The sequence below is a fragment of the Brienomyrus brachyistius genome, chromosome 5 (genome assembly GCF_023856365.1).
Source record: "Brienomyrus brachyistius isolate T26 chromosome 5, BBRACH_0.4, whole genome shotgun sequence".
Lineage (NCBI taxonomy): Eukaryota > Metazoa > Chordata > Actinopteri > Osteoglossiformes > Mormyridae > Brienomyrus > Brienomyrus brachyistius.
Window position 1 is genome coordinate 26,093,623 of NC_064537.1, and position 13,465 is coordinate 26,107,087.

The 13,465-nt window shown below is 44.5% G+C and overlaps 1 protein-coding gene across 4 annotated transcripts in view; it reads left to right on the top strand.

Moving 5' to 3' along the window:
- The window catches only part of LOC125742377 (trinucleotide repeat-containing gene 18 protein-like), a 61,394-nt gene that overhangs the window by 44,240 nt on the left and 3,689 nt on the right, over positions 1-13,465 (top strand). For all 4 annotated transcript variants that reach the window (XM_049014313.1, XM_049014315.1, XM_049014316.1 and 1 more), the window contains 11 exons: positions 1,322-1,689; positions 2,211-2,360; positions 2,826-2,958; positions 3,685-3,802; positions 7,605-7,680; positions 7,944-8,052; positions 9,972-10,088; positions 10,512-10,664; positions 11,455-12,707; positions 12,815-13,051; positions 13,305-13,379. In XM_049014313.1, coding sequence (XP_048870270.1) covers positions 1,322-1,689; positions 2,211-2,360; positions 2,826-2,958; positions 3,685-3,802; positions 7,605-7,680; positions 7,944-8,052; positions 9,972-10,088; positions 10,512-10,664; positions 11,455-12,707; positions 12,815-13,051; positions 13,305-13,379 — 2,789 coding nt within the window. The remainder of the gene's footprint in view (positions 1-1,321; positions 1,690-2,210; positions 2,361-2,825; positions 2,959-3,684; positions 3,803-7,604; positions 7,681-7,943; positions 8,053-9,971; positions 10,089-10,511; positions 10,665-11,454; positions 12,708-12,814; positions 13,052-13,304; positions 13,380-13,465) is intronic.

The following is a 13,465-nucleotide window of genomic DNA, read 5'->3' on the forward strand; positions in this document are numbered from 1 at the left end:
AATGCAATCATTTGGTGTGTTGCCACTGTCTGGCTTTGAATGTCATCTGCGAGTGCCCCATGCGTGTGCGCCACTCGTGCAGAATGAATAAGGTAGAATAAACAACAGTTTAAAAATAGCTTTCCGCACATTCGTTCTACCCTGAGAGTCCTTTTGCTTTTCTCCTCGGTGAATCTGGTCGTGCAATTCTCCCTGGCTGGATTGTAGCTGTGCATACCGCACTACTCGTGTGCTCGATTGAGGAATATGAGAAAACCGTCTTCCTAATTAGTACCCCAGATGCTGTATTATAAGGACGTGTTCGTAGTCCTTTCCCACGCACATCCGGTTCTGTTAGTAGTCTTACTGAGTGTAGACAGCATTGTTAGTCTTGGTATTGTTAGAATAATAGAGACAGCAGGAATAACCTACAATGAACTGGTGGTAACAATAGGAGTAGCTACTTCAGACTGAGAATGAAAATGTAGGGAGTTGACAGTTCATAGAGAGAGCTTGACGTCTCTTGGCTCACCGCGCAGAACACTTGCATGCCAATTGGTGACCTTTCATCACAGATCTGCCGTCATTCTCAGACGAAAGCACATGCGACTTTATTGATTTTATTGCTCATCATTACAGATTTTTAATGTTGGCAAATTCTGGTCTTAGATCAGGAAATAAAAGTGCAAGCCTACTACGAAGTCTGTTTTCATGAATAATTCAGACCAAGGCTAAGTTATTGGTCTTTGTTTAAGAAATATATTATTTGCCCTTTTAATAAAGAATGCACTATGTGACACAAAACAGATTGTCTTCTTTCATCCGCTAAAAGATCACAGGCGTTGTCCCTGCAGGATTATTCCAACTTCAATAAAATCATTCCCTTATAATTTTCATATTTCACATGCAGGGATTGTCATGTTGATTCATTATTCATCATCATTCCATCCTCAGAGCCAGTACAGTCTTTTATCTGTTCCCCTATGGTACACAATTACACAGGTTAAAAGCATTATCGTGGCGGTTAATCTGTTTGCCTGAAACCTGAACCTGGTTTGGCAAAGGGGATTTTAGCAGTGGGTCTTTAAAGTCATGAGGTGCGACGCCTGACAGTGTGAGTGCACGCACTGAGCTGTACGCGTGTGCATCTCTTGAAGAGGACTGGTCATAACTGTTAGCCTTCTTTTGTTATGCCATTGTTCTTTTCTGCAGTCAAAGCCAGATGCAGACCACAGCTCATACTTACTGAAGGGTAGTCCAGCTTTTGGATTTATAATTCTGTGAAATCGTCCTTATTTGTGGCGGGGGGCTTTTATGTTTCCTTTCAAACTATCTCGTCCAGGCACGGAGGTGGGGAGCACGGATTCCGAGGGCGACGCAGCGCCCGGGAGGACGTTCGGCCCCCTGAGGCATGAGGGTGGCCCGGCGGAGGAGTCTGGCCCCGGCAAGCCCATGGAGACCTCGGAGTTCCCCAGGAAGCCCAGGAAGATGAAGGCAGCCGAGGAGCTCGGCTTTGATTTCAAGGCGGAGGCCAACGACGAGGAGCGCTGGACCCGCAGGAGGAGCGAGCGGATCTTCCTCCACGACGCCGCTGCGCCTGCGCCCCTCTCCCCCTCCCCCAGGAGCCCCCCAGCCACTGAGCCCAAGCCCGGCCGCTGCTCTAAGGCCACGCCGTGCAGCTCCAGAAAAGCTGCTGCTGTATCCAGGGAGGTGAGAAGCGTTGCCAGGCTGCGACCCGTCCCTCTATTTACGTGAACCGAGTCGCGCTGACCCCTATTGTACAGCGCATAGCTCGTCCCCGCCAGCCGTGCCCACTGAGCAGACGTGGGGCACGGGCTTACGGTGTTCTCACAGCGGGTGTTCTGGAGCGTTTCTACTGCAAGCCTCAGCCTCCTGCTGAGCTCGCCGTGTTGGGGGACACTAATGCACGACCCAAGACTCTTAGTGATCGCCGCCTGATCTCTCGCTCTCTCTCTCTCCATCTATATCTCTCTCTTTCCCCCCTCCCCTCCTGCCCCCTCCATCTCTCGACTTCACCCTCATCCCCACCCCTCTGTGAGACACCGAGATTACAGGCTGTGGTGGTGACACCTGAGTGTCCTATTCAGCCTCCTATAAAAGGCATGCAAATAGAGCACTCGACATTTGGTGTGCATCTCTTCCCTAGGGAACATGTTAGGAGTGTTAGGAATGCTAACTGATGGCGTGGCCGTTGGGCTTTTTTTTTTCAGAAGAAGAAGGGTAAAGAGGCGCCAAGGTGCCCGTCTTCTCTGCCAATGTCGGAGCCCATTTTGGGGAGTCGGAGAGCCCTTGCCCATTCACTTACCTCCCCAGGGCAAAGGGTCAAGAGCAAGCCCAGGCCTGGGGGGGCCAGGAAGGAAGTAAGCACACACACAGAGACACACACACACACACATACATATATATATATACACGTGTGTGTGTGTGTGTATATATATATATATATATTTATATATATATATATTTCTCATTTTGTCTTTATAGTAACTGCACTATTTTTTTTCTGTTTTTATCGAATAAATTTTTATTCAAAATTTTTCAAATTTGGGTCGTAAATTAATGACCAAGGAAATGTAGGGTCTGAGACGAAACCAATGGAGAACTACTGCTGTAAGGATAATGAGATGGAGATGCTGTTTCTAATGGTGATTTGTCATATATTTTTTACCCACAAAATGAGGTCTTTTGTGTTTGTAAGATATTTTGTGCTCGTTACACTTCTCCCACGGGAGCTCTGGTAGCCACAAATTCCTGTGTATATTTTTTTAATGCTGCAACATGCTAATATGCAGAATTAGCCTATTAATATTTGTGTTGCACCTCAGACACGCGGCAAGGGTGGGGCAATCAGCAAACTCATGGAGAGCATGGCAGCGGATGAGGACTTCGAGCCCAATCAGGACAGCAGCTTCTCTGAGGATGACAGCCTTGCCCACTGCCAGCGAGCTGGCACGCCACGTAAGTCACACACTCAATCATTCAGCAGGGATTAATCTTTAATAGATGTATTTTATTACTGTTTATGTAGAAAATTTCCAATCATTTCAAACAGGCAGAATATTTTTATTATCATGTAGCAGAATCATTCAAATTCACCTCCTCTGAAATTCATCTGGTCTATCTGCCTCTCATTTTGCAGTGAGTCATATTTAATGGGTATCAGTTTAAAAAAAAAACATAAGTATGGATCATCAGATTTCATCTCACTTTCACAGAGGGGATGTAGCCAAATATGACCATGTTCTGTTTCTTACCCCTTGTCTCCTCCGTTGCCTTAAATATCTTAAAGGGGCTAATCTGATTTTCACTAAGAACCTATCAAGGAAGTTACAGTGCAAAGAGAGCAGATTCTCTGTCATCCTCGGCCATCCCATAGCCACCCAGGCCACGTTCCACGCTAAACATACAGCGACATGGTTTGTGCAAATCTACCTTGCCCTCATCTTTCCAATTCACAGTGACCTGCTCTCCCTTTCAGAGAGTTTCTTAACAGCAACCTGCAAAATGGACATAGTGCTGCCCTGGTGAACACCCAAAAATAAGCCATAGAAGTTCTCTTTTTTTTCCCACGAATTCTTCCCGAGGATGGGTTGGGAATTGTAGGGGCACATTTGTCAGCTTAAGCGTTGAGCACTACGTCCCTGTATCTCTGCCTGACTGTGGGAACGTGGCCTTGTGTTGCAGCCCCCCGGAGCTGTGTGATTGACAAGGACGAACTCAAAGATGGACTGAAGGTCCTCATCCCCATGGACGACAAGCTGCTCTATGCCGGCCATGTCAACACTGTTCACTCCCCAGACATGTAAGGCCTCCACAAATTGCCACAAACGTCAAAGCAGCTTGTTAGCCGTCTTCCTCTTTCACCGCGTCTGACATTGTGTTAGCGAGACGGCTTCAGGCTGCCAGGAAAAGCAGCGGCTTGATACTCTTACACTCTAACTGTGGGCTTTTGTGCAGAAACCGGGGGGAAAGGAAAAGGGGGGGGAGAAAAAAACTTCGGCCTTTGATCATGTGAAAGTTAAAAGAAGCGAAGGGCCCTTGCATATTAATCAGACGTCCGGGAGGAAATACTGCCATTTGCTTTGTCGCTGTATGATTTTGAACACAGACACAAAAAATGATCAACACACTTTACTTATTCTTTAAGATAGCAAAATGCAGAAAGATTTCTTTGGTGCGATTACTTAGTTATAGTCATGCTGGGATGACATATATATTTTATTTCCCCCGAAACGGTTGTGGAAAGCGCACGGCCAGTGCCTCGGATCCACCTTCACCTTGACTCGCCTCCCTGTTCGCCGCTAAACACAATGTCCCCCAGGTGAACTGCGGCACGGTCTGCACTCTTCAGTCAGCAGCTCCGGTAGGAAGGCTTCTCGCAGCGGCTTCCTGGCCCAGGTTCAGCTTAGCTTTTGGCTCGCACTGGGGACGCTGCTGTTTTAACCAACATTTGGAGAGTCTATCTTGGCTTCAGTGAGCGCTAGCTAAAAAAAAAAAAAAGACTATGTGAGTGATCTCAGAACGCGTCCAAGAAAGTATAGATGGCTTTAATGTTCACGAGCTACTAAAACCACACTTGTGCAGTTCGGAATAAAGCAATTTAACTGAAAGTCAATCCGAAGGAGCTGCAAGGCATTTTGAAAATTGAAATCTTTTTGACAATATGCTGTACTGAAGCAGTCAACACCAGAATTTTCAGCAGGAGGTATCTGTAGTTTCTGTTTTTGGCAATGTTTGCGTTATATCATGGGTGCAGTAAATTTTGGACATAATCAATTGTCATATGCAACAGAAACTTAACATCAGTTTTAAAGCATCATGACAAACAGTGTGATATTCACACTTGGAAATTTAAGTTTTGACCAACACAGTCGTCTCATTTCGCTGATAAACATACGGTTCCGTTCAGAACAGCATATCTTGCGAGGCTTTTTGTTTGCAGAGGATTAAATTGTGCGGCACTCCCCATTGTTGGCTGCTGTGATTTCCACACCATTTCTCATTTTGTTATGGCATAAAGGCCTTCTCCCACCCTGTAAGGGTCCTTTGTCTAAGGATGTATTGGTTTCCCAGTCCCTAACCCCAAAGCTTTGCGATGGAAGCTTTAGCATCACAGTGAAAACCAGTTTTGAAAAGATTTTTAAATATCCGTGCCGAGGGGGGGAAATACAGACTCCAGTCTATATGGACGGCCGAATGGAACAGATTGATTGTTCCCTATCTATTCTCACATTCAAATTCAAATCCATGTTGTACACAACACCTAAATGCATTCAAAGGAGGGAAAATCTGTTCAGTAGTACAACACAGTCTGGTGAATGATTATGATAATGCACAGTGGTATATGTTTGCCCAGGCATCCCCTTGATTAGTCGGAATGATCCTGTAGGGGTGAATGAATTACTCTTCAAGCTATAGAAAGGGATAAAGAAGTAAATATATACAAATTGCTGTCCTGTTAGTCGTCCATAGGGTGGAGAAAAACGAAAACCCTGGAAGTCTAGGGGGTAAAATCCCTACCTTGTCTTTAGTGCCTGCTGTCATAATGGTTTATAAGGTGAGTAAGAGGGAGGAACAGGATGTAGCTCGTGACTGGAGTCATGGGCTGTGCTAATAGTTAATGAGGAGCAGCACTCCATCTTTCTGCATTTTTATGCGCATGATGTTTAAAATGATTTTCTCTTTTTTTTTCCTTTCCCTTCACTTTTCCAATGAAAGTGAGCATTAATCTTAATATGATGTTTGTAGTGATCTGTGCGCTCCCAGAAAATTACTATTAATTATGGTGCTTTCAACATTGCATTAACTCAAAGGTAAACGCAAGATTTTTGAAGCACTCCTTGATTTTTGTGTTGTATAGTAATTTTTGCATTGGCAAGAACTGTTCCCGTATAATATATGAAGAGGGCAGGACTACTTCGTAATACTATTAGTGCTGTGGACTAATCACCATACATGTTGTTGCCTTCTTTGCGGTGACTTGCATTCTTATCATGTTATAATCTTGTGAGAGGAAATTGTTTGGATAGTTCTTTGTTCGGCAGTGCATGTGCTTCGATATATTTTGTAGCAGACTTGCTTGGACAGTCTTTTTAAGGGGCAGGTGGTATCATTCAGGGCTGTGTTCGGAATGTTAGCCCATCTGCCTCTGGTCGTGGTTTAGTTCTGTTATAATCATAACGTGTGTCAGGGCCTTCCCATGTCCATAATCTCTGTACATTTCGGGTTGTGAGGCCGGAGGATTCTCCTCTTCTCCAGAAGACAGTGGACACAATCAGGAAAGGAATGTGCAGGAGAGCTTAAGATATATTGCGTCAGCTGCTTTTGATAAAGAGTTGTGTGTACAGAGAGAAGACAATGGAACTGTGTTTGTAAAGCTAAACCAGTGTGTTAAATATCACACACTTCACTGATTCTTTTTTTTTTTACTGTGTGGAGGATGTGGATCTTTCAGTTCCTGTTAAACATGAGCAGAGGCTCTACTTAAGGAGCGCTCTAGCTTTCCCCGCGGTTTCTCTGTGGGTTGTTACAGTAGACGGCTTTATTGAATGTCTGGCAGGAGAACTCCAGAGACCTGCTTCGGGTAAAGAAGAAGGCATTACAAACACCCCCCCCCCTCCAAAGTGTGTCAGTGCTTGTGGTGCGTAAGAGCTGCTGAGGATACACATCTGACTTAGCCGCACTGCAAACTGACATGACCTTCCGTCAGAGAGAAGCTCGACCCTCTGAGAATGGCAGGGTAAATAACCTCTATGTGAGCCAATTGGTCCACAATGAGCCCGACTCGCTGGAGCGAAGCACCATAGCATTTGCTTTAGGTCCCTCCAGTTGGCGCTCCAGTGGTTCTGAAGGACCGGCAGCTCGATGGGATACGACGAGGGCAGCCGCTGCAGTTACATGCATTTTATTAAGCTAGGAACTGGGGCAATATATTATGCTTGAGTGCTTGCAATGTTTCATAGCTTCTCAGTTTCACTAATAATTTTAAGCTGGACATGGACTTAAACTTTGGGAAGTTGTGCATAGTAATGTTCTTAAGCTCTCACTTTGGAAATGCTTCTTATTTAAAGTAAAATGCCAGGATGCAGTCTTTTTTATGCTATTTTTACAGTATTCATAATTTTGCTCAGTTTGCCAAAAAAGTCAGGTTACAATACGCGGGTCAGTTTTCTTCCTCTAATCTCTATTTGTTTTTCCATTTTAGTGCATCACCTTAAAGTTGTTATCTATGCGCTATGTAAGACTGTTCCTCCCTGAGGAGACACCCTGAACCAGGGCTACCTGCTGAGGTCAGGCGCTGGTGGATATTTTGTCTGAGCGCCTGTTCAAGACTGCATTTGCTCCTCAGGGGAGCCTTGAATTAATGCTCGCAGCTTCTTCTAGCTGTCTGGGGGTTACTGTCTCGAATAACAAGATCGAATGAGAGAAAATAAGAAAGTGCAATTATGACCTTTTCTCGCTGATCGCGTCTCTTTCCGCAGCCATGGGTCTGCATGTAGAGATTCTCAATGGCGTGCAGAGGTGAGGGTGTATGAGGAAGGGGGTTTGTTTACATGACTGCGTACCCTCTGGGTGAACTAAGCATTGTGGGCCATGCCTTGCAGATACAGAGTGATGGTGGAGGGCGAGCGAGGAAACAGGCCACACATCTACTGTTTGGAGCAGCTGTTGCAGGAGGCGGTGAGTAACTGCTTTCTGCTGACTAGGGGATCTGCAAGGGCAGTTGGATGCAGTGCAGTATCATTCCAAAGTGATTTTTATTTCCTCCACGAAGGGATTGCATAGGGATGCCGATATGCATGGTTATAATGTGCATTTATTTTTTAAAACGCAGTTTTTATGTATTCCAGTGGGCCTTATTTTTATCCACGAATCCCTCTAATGCGTTAAATTTACGTGCATGTGACTGAAGAGCTATTTCACAAAATGTGTCGCATGTGCAGATTATTGATGTGAAGCCTCCCTCTGTGAGACACCTTCCTGAGGGCACGAGGATCGCCGCCTATTGGAGCCAGCAGTACCGGTGTCTGTACCCTGGTACAGTCGTCCGCGGTAATGTCCCCTTTGTCATTGTCTCACTGTGATGTTAAACAGCCCCGCCGTGTAGGGCACTGTGGACGTTTAAAAGGTCAGAGTGTCCTCACTTTTATTATCACCTGCATGTGCTTAGCATGGGGGGTGACATGGTTTTGTAGGGGTTAGTGCTGTTGCCTCACATCTCTGGGACCAGGGTCACTAGCATGGCCCCATGTACGTGGAGTTTGCATGTTCTCCCCGTGTCGTCGTGGGGTTTCCTCCGGGTACTCCGGTTTCCCCCCACAGTCCAAAAACATGCTGAGGTTAATTGGAGTTACTAAATTGTGCGTGTGTGTGTGTGAGTGTGCCCTGCGATGGGTTGCTGCCCCATCCTGGGTTGTTCCCTGCCTTGTGTCCATAGGCTCCAGACTCCCTGAAAACCCTGAAAAGTGCAAGCAGTTACAGAAAATGAATGGAAGGATATGCTTAGCTAATATATAAAAGAGTAGCAGCTGGTGGATGGGGCATCTTCAGGGCTCAAAGGGTCTAAAGGTCATCCACAGTGAACTTGTATTGAACCTTCAAGCTAATTTAGCAGTTAAATAGCCATAGTTAATTCTGAGATTATATTTAACACTGTTACAATTGTTCTAAACATTGCTGGTGTATGCTGCTTCATCCTGTTAAAATGTGAAAACATTGTTACCATATTAGCCCAAATACAAGACAATTCCAATTATAAGATGACCCCCTACTTTTTGACAACTATTTTTAGAAAAAATGTTTTTGGAATACCAAATCATGCCTTTTATAAAGAAAAAATATTTTATTCGAACATATAAAAAGTTACCCAGCAATCACACCTTAAAAAGCAACCACAGACAATCAGATTACAGTAAGTGCATTAAACAGCCAGCATTACAAAAAACACATGAATTATTTGGGGGAGGCATGAAGAAGGTAAAAAAACATCTTGCAGGGAAAGGTTGAGCCATATTAATAAATGATATAGCATCTCTTTTAAAATGAATGTTGCTACAATATTCTTACTTGACATAAATTAATCTGTCATTTATTAAAAACTAAAACTATATTATGATCCAGAAATGAAACCTCATTAGCTAGGCAGGGTGACATGCGGTTGGAATAATATTTGCTAGCGCCCCATGCATTTTTGTGTAAACTAATTATTAAAACTGGTTGATTACATTCTAGTTGTTCCAAAGGCCTTGCTCTGTATTATTTTAGACCACAGGGAGAGAAAAGGCTAAATGAATTCCTTAATGCAATGGGCTCTGTTAGTCACTGAAGGCACTTTATCTATGGCACCATTAGGAGGGGAAGAGAATTTCCTCCTAATGAGGATGGTGTTTCCAAAAGATCGTCTCTTACTGTGGTCATGGGACTAGAACTAATGCTGATTGGACAGGAACTCCTTGGGATCAGAGAGGAAACTGGGCTGCAAAAGCTTCTTTTGGAAAATCAGTTAAAACTCTCCACTGGGAGAGCATCTGACATGAAACAGACTCTGCTGAGACCCTCTGTGGCCCCTGCCTCGCTTTTTCGGCAGAATGGGGCAAAGTTGGCCTTCAAAATGAAGATCCTATAATAGGCAAGTTTAGTATTGGAAAGTAAATGATTGTTATTATACTGCAGAGGTGAAATTGCAGACAAGCTGGCAAAAGTAATAGTTTCTAAGGTAGGTGACACATTGGCTCAGTGTGTATGTGCAGTTAGCATGTTCTCCTTGTGTTGGAAGAAGAAGCATTTGGACTAATTGTAATCTCTAAATTGTCCATAGAGTATGACGCATGATGGTATCTGCGGGCCCAGTGATGAACTTGTGCACTATCCAAAGTGCACCTCTGCCTTCTGGATGGATGGATGGATGGATGGATGGATGGATGGATGGATGGATGGATGATTCTGAGCCTTCTCTCGTTTCGTGATTTCAGGAAATTCTGATATAGATGCAGAGGATGACTTGATAACCGTTGAGTTTGACGATGGAGATACAGGACGAATTCCCTTGTCGCACATCAGGTTGCTTCCTCCCAACTACAAGATACAATGTGGGTATTATGTTAAGGAATACTAATTAGGATATAACAGAAAGATAGTAAAAGTTTAAATGAAAACCTTTCTTGAAATATCAATATAATTTTAAGCAAATTCAGCATGAATATCCTTGTTTTATTTTGATTATGATATTCTGTTTTGTGAGATTCGCATTTGATAATAAATGCAGGTGTCTGTCCGTTTCTATCTGTCTCTCCCTTATAACTATTAAGATATTCCCAAACTGACTTGTGTCTGGTAGCCCCATTCCCAAATGTGGACCCAAGTCAACAGACACCTATACTGCAAACATATTGTTTGTTTAATAATTTAAAGATTAAATGTTCCAAGATTATTTATCAGTCTGAGGTGAATCAGTCTGATTATGAGCAGGTAAAATGGCCTGTTCTAAACCCTGAATGGTTAATGCTCAACAGGTGCTGAACCCTCTCCTGCTCTCCTGGTGCCCAGCACAAAAAAGCGAGGCAGGAAGTCCAGTAAGGATGTGTCTGAGAACCAGGAGTCGACCCCACAGACCCCCGAGGGGCGTGCTCCAAAACCTCGGGGCCGAAAACCCAAGCTAAAGCCTGGTAATTGAACATGCCCAATTAGGTCACTAATTACAAGGTTCTGTGGACCCGTTCAGCTTTTGTTTTCTTTGCCATAGTCTGAATTTTTTATGGTTTTTACATACTCCTCAGCCATAACATTAAAACCACTATCTAATTACAGTGGCACTTGTCAAGGGTACAGTTATGTATTAGCTAAGTGAACCGTCAGTTCTTGAAGTTGATGAGTTAGAAGCGGAAAATTCGCCAATTGTAAAGATCTGAGCGACTTTGACAAGGGCCATGTTGTGATGACTAGATGACTGGGTCAGAACCTCTTGAAAATGGCAGGTCATGTGTGGTGTTCTGGGTATACACTGGTCAATAGTTACCAAAAGTGGTCCAAGGAAGGTCAACTGGTGAACCTGCCATGGGGTCATTGGTGCCCTAGGCTCACTGATGTACGTGAGGAGCGAAGGCTAGCCGGTCCCACAGGAGAGCTACTGTACCATATATCGCAGAGTTAATGCTGGCTCTGATAGAAAGGTGCCAGAACACACAGAACATCTCAGGTTGTGGTTGGGACTGTGTAACCACAGACCGGTCAGAGCACCCATGCACCGTAAAAGGTCTTGTGGAGTCCATGCCTCGATGCGTCAGAGCTGTTTTGGCAGCACTTTGGGGACTTACTCAATATTACCGAGTTGGATTTAATGTTATGGCTGATCAGTGTACTTCCAACCATGTTAGTTAATGAACACATTCATGATAGAAAAGGAATTTATTTGCGGAATCATCAAAACTTAATATATATACCCATTCACGCTTACAGCACCTGACGACATACAAGATGATCATATAGAGCGGGAGACTCCTACCACTCCTCAGACATCCACAGAGAGCCCCCTTTCCTCCTCAAGAACAGGGCCATTACCTGAAAGAAAATTCCAGCAGGTCAGCTCCACTGGCTCCTCTATTGCAGGGACTAATGACACTCAGAATAAAAGCATCAAGACCTCAGCTAAAGTCACCTCTCAGGTGAAGTTGCCCTACACATGCCCACTCTTTGGAAAAGTTCTTTCGGTCGACATCTACAATGAGCCGTCTGGATCGCAGAGTTTGGTCACTTTGAATGACAGCAGCAACCCAGGAAATGTGAAACTAGGAAAAAAAGGAAAGAAAGGTGAGGAACACCAAGAAACGGGTCTAGAAGCAAAGATGCAGAGAGAATCTTCAGAGATACTCATCAAGCTGGATCACGAAGGGGTGATGTCACCTAAAACGAAAAAAACAAAAGCCTTGATGATGATGGAAGACGCCGCTCTCTCTGGCCGGGAACACAAGGCCGTCATGGGTGTAGCTTACTCAACAGGCCTGCCGGGAGAAGGCATACAGCGAACACTTAGTACCAAAACTTCAGAGAAGGAGAGCCTGAAGACAGATTCGGTGGGCACCTGTAACACTGCTGTGCTGGGAAGCAATGAGGACACGCTGGCTAAAGTGAAGAACTCCCAGCTAAAAGGGGAGGCCATGCCAAACAGCACCTTGAGCGGCTCGGAATTAGATGAGCAGGTCCGAGAAAGGGGAGGTCAGGACCATGACAGATCCGCCAGCTCCAGGGCATCCAGTCCAGTCTCCTCCAAATCCTCCCACTCCTCCACCAGCAGTTCATCATCCTCTTCTACCTCATCTTCCTGCTCTTCTTCTTCCTCCTCATCGTCCTCTTCCTCGTCCTCCTCATCCACAACGTCAGACGATTCCTCTTGCAGCTCCGACGAGGAGACTGCTGTCTCGCCACGGATGTCTCCCTCTACCCAAAAATCTAAGCAAAAGTCAGAGGACAAGCTGCCCAGACAGTTCCAGGAGTCAACTCTTACTCCGCACGAGGGCCAGGAGAAGAAGAAGAAGCAGCAGCAGAAGCAGCCTCAAGGAAAGAGCCGTCCCAAAAAACGAGAGGGCATACATTTGCCTACCACTAAGGAGCTCGCAAAGCGGCAGAGGCTGCCTTCGGTGGAGAACCGGCCCAAAATTGCTGCTTTTCTCCCAGCAAGACAACTGTGGAAGTGGTTTGGCAAACCCACGCAGGTGAGAATCGTTTTCAAAAGCAGAAATCGCTTTATTCCTCCATTAATGGCTCATGGGAAAAAAATTATTAACAATGACATCTTAAATCCACAACACCTGTTTTTCAGAGGCGAGGCATGAAGGGAAAAGCCAAGAAGTTATTTTACAAAGCTATCATGCGTGGGAAGGAGATGATTCAAATTGGAGACTGCGCAGTGTTCCTGTCTGCAGGACGTCCCAATCTGCCGTATATAGGCTGCATCCAGAGCATGTGGGAATCCTGGGGGAATAACATGGTCGTCAGAGTGAAATGGTTTTACCATCCAGAAGAAACAAACCCTGGCAAGAAGTTTCATGATAGAAAGGTTTGCTGCCTAATATAATCTCAATCTGTTTATGAGGTTTAGTCATACTGAATTATAGAGTATACCCTTAAAAATAGTCTTATGGAAATGAAATGTGAGATGAGTATCTCTGCTTATGTTGTAACTGTAAATACCTCCTGCATGTATTTTATAGGGCATATATATATTTAGAGCCTGTTGACTGCTATTATGGCTTTTGTAATTTGTCATATCAATATAAACATAACATTTTACTGTTACCATATCTTGCCAGAACTGGAATCAGAAATCTGCAAAGGGACTACCAGCCACTCTACAAGCCTCCAGTCAGAGGAAGGATTTTATGGAGGTGAGAAATGTAGTGCTTCATTTCAACGTGATATCCACTTAAAGATGAATTTGTGTATTAAGAATTAAAATCGTTCTTTTTCTTCT